General features: G+C 60.6%; 1 protein-coding gene across 1 annotated transcript in view; it reads left to right on the top strand.

Moving 5' to 3' along the window:
* The window catches only part of KANK3 (KN motif and ankyrin repeat domains 3), a 6,273-nt gene that overhangs the window by 1,431 nt on the left and 2,997 nt on the right, over positions 1-1,845 (top strand). Inside the window, exons 3-5 of the mRNA XM_010001322.1 lie at positions 9-424; positions 1,088-1,187; positions 1,314-1,511. Of these exons, the coding sequence (XP_009999624.1) occupies positions 9-424; positions 1,088-1,187; positions 1,314-1,511 (714 nt within the window). The remainder of the gene's footprint in view (positions 1-8; positions 425-1,087; positions 1,188-1,313; positions 1,512-1,845) is intronic.

The raw sequence follows: 1,845 nt of genomic DNA, 5'->3' as shown, positions 1-1,845 counted from the left end.
GGCGTGAGGGCAAAGCCCGAGGTGGCGGGGGCGCTGGTGGAGGCAGCAGTGGTGACACAGAGCCGGGCAGCCGGTGACCCCCCGGAGATGGTGGAGGCAGGTGTGGAGTGCTGCCCACCAACCAGCTGCGTGGGGGTGGGCTGCCGCCCTGACGGGAGGGACGTGGCCGTCGGCCCTGATTCGGCCACCAGGTGTGAAGACAAGGGCAGCCAGACCGAGGTGGGCAGTGCTGTCCCAGCAGGCCAGGAGACAGAACCCGGCACGGACGATGCCCCAAGGAGCTGCTCAGTGCAGGGCACGAGAGCCATGGTAGGAACATGCCAGGGCAGCCCAGTCCCTGGGGCAGCCACGCCGGGCACCACGAACAGCAGCCAGGACCTGTCCCCAGCACAGGATGGCAGAGCTGCCCCGAGCCCCGTGGCCGGTGAGTCAGTGTCAGGGATGCCACCAGGGTCTGGAGTGGGATGGTCCTGTGTAAAGAGAGTGGCCCTGTTGGGGACAGCACCTGTCAGGCCAACGCTGCATCACAGCAGCTGCCTGCATTCTGCCCATGTCCTTCCATGCCTGCCTTGGGGTCTGGTGGGTTTGGGATGACCACGTAGGACCCCCCGGGGAGGTTCCTGCTCACTTGACCCTGACACTGTAGGGCTGGAGAACCTCACCTATGAGGACAGGCTAAGAGAGGTTGTTCAGCCTGGAGAAGAGAAGGCTCCAGGGAGACCTTAGAGCAGCTTCCAGTGCCTGAAAGGGCTCTGGGAAAGCTGGGGAGGGACTTGGGACAAGGGCAGGGAGGGATGGGAAGAGGGGGGATACTTTTAAGCTGAAAGAGGGGAGTTTTAGGTGAGATATGAGGAAGAAATTCTTTGCTGTGAGGGTGGTGGGACCCTGGCCCAGGTTGCCCAGGGAAGCTGTGGCTGCCCCATCCCTGGCAGTGTTGAAGGGCAGGTTGGATGGGGCTTGGAGCAACCTGGGCTGCTGGGAGGTGTCCCTGCCCGTGCAGGGGGTAGAACTGGATGAGCGTTACGGTCCTTCCAAACCCAAAGCAGTCTGGGATTCTGTGACACTCAGGAGTCCTCTCTGCCCCCAGGAGCCCTGAAGTCCATCATGAAGAAGCGGGATGGCGTCCCCCGGAGTGAGGTTGAGGGCAGCAAGAAGAGCTTGCAGTTCGTGGGCGTGTTGAACGGGGAGTACGTGCCCAGGGTTCCTGCCACTGCCCTGGAATCCCTGTCCTGGGCTGGGGGGAGTGGCAGTGGGGGGCCTGGAGGGGATCATATGCGTACCATGTTGCCACTGAGCGTCCTCCCTCCATGCAGGTACGAGAGCACATCCAGTGAGGAGGAGGAGGAAGGAGACAGCTCCTCTGAGAAGGCTTCACCTGACAGCTCTGACAGCGAAGAGCAGGGGGACAGTGACACCTCGGATGAGGAGGCTGGGGAAGGCAAGAATGAGCCAGGACATGAGCCCGAGGGGGCTGTTGTTACCCCACTGGAGCCCCCTGAGGTGAAGGAGAAGTAAGTTCTGGTGGGGGTTGCTCCCTCACCCCGTTGTCTCTGAGAACCACAGGCCAGAACCAGCCCTGCCAGCCCGAGGTATCTGCCCCAGCTTTGGTGCAGCCGATGGCAAAAACAGATTCAGCTCCTGCAGAAACCATCCAGCAGGAAAAATTCCTTCCAGCTTCTTGGGTCTGCTAAGGCAAGAATGAGGGTGAGGCCCCAGATGCCTCTTTGCTGGAGTTTGGAGGGGAAAAAAAACCAAACCAATCAACAGTCCTTAGTTGCACTTTTCCAACAAAAGGATAAAACTTGGCCTAAAAATGGGTGAATTGTGCCCGAGCACGTCTGTATA

This window comes from Chaetura pelagica, unplaced genomic scaffold (assembly GCF_000747805.2).
Source record: "Chaetura pelagica isolate M959 unplaced genomic scaffold, ChaPel_1.0 scaffold1277, whole genome shotgun sequence".
Lineage (NCBI taxonomy): Eukaryota > Metazoa > Chordata > Aves > Apodiformes > Apodidae > Chaetura > Chaetura pelagica.
The sequence above is the reverse complement of the archived record's forward strand: the minus strand, read 5'-3'. Positions and strand labels throughout refer to the sequence as shown.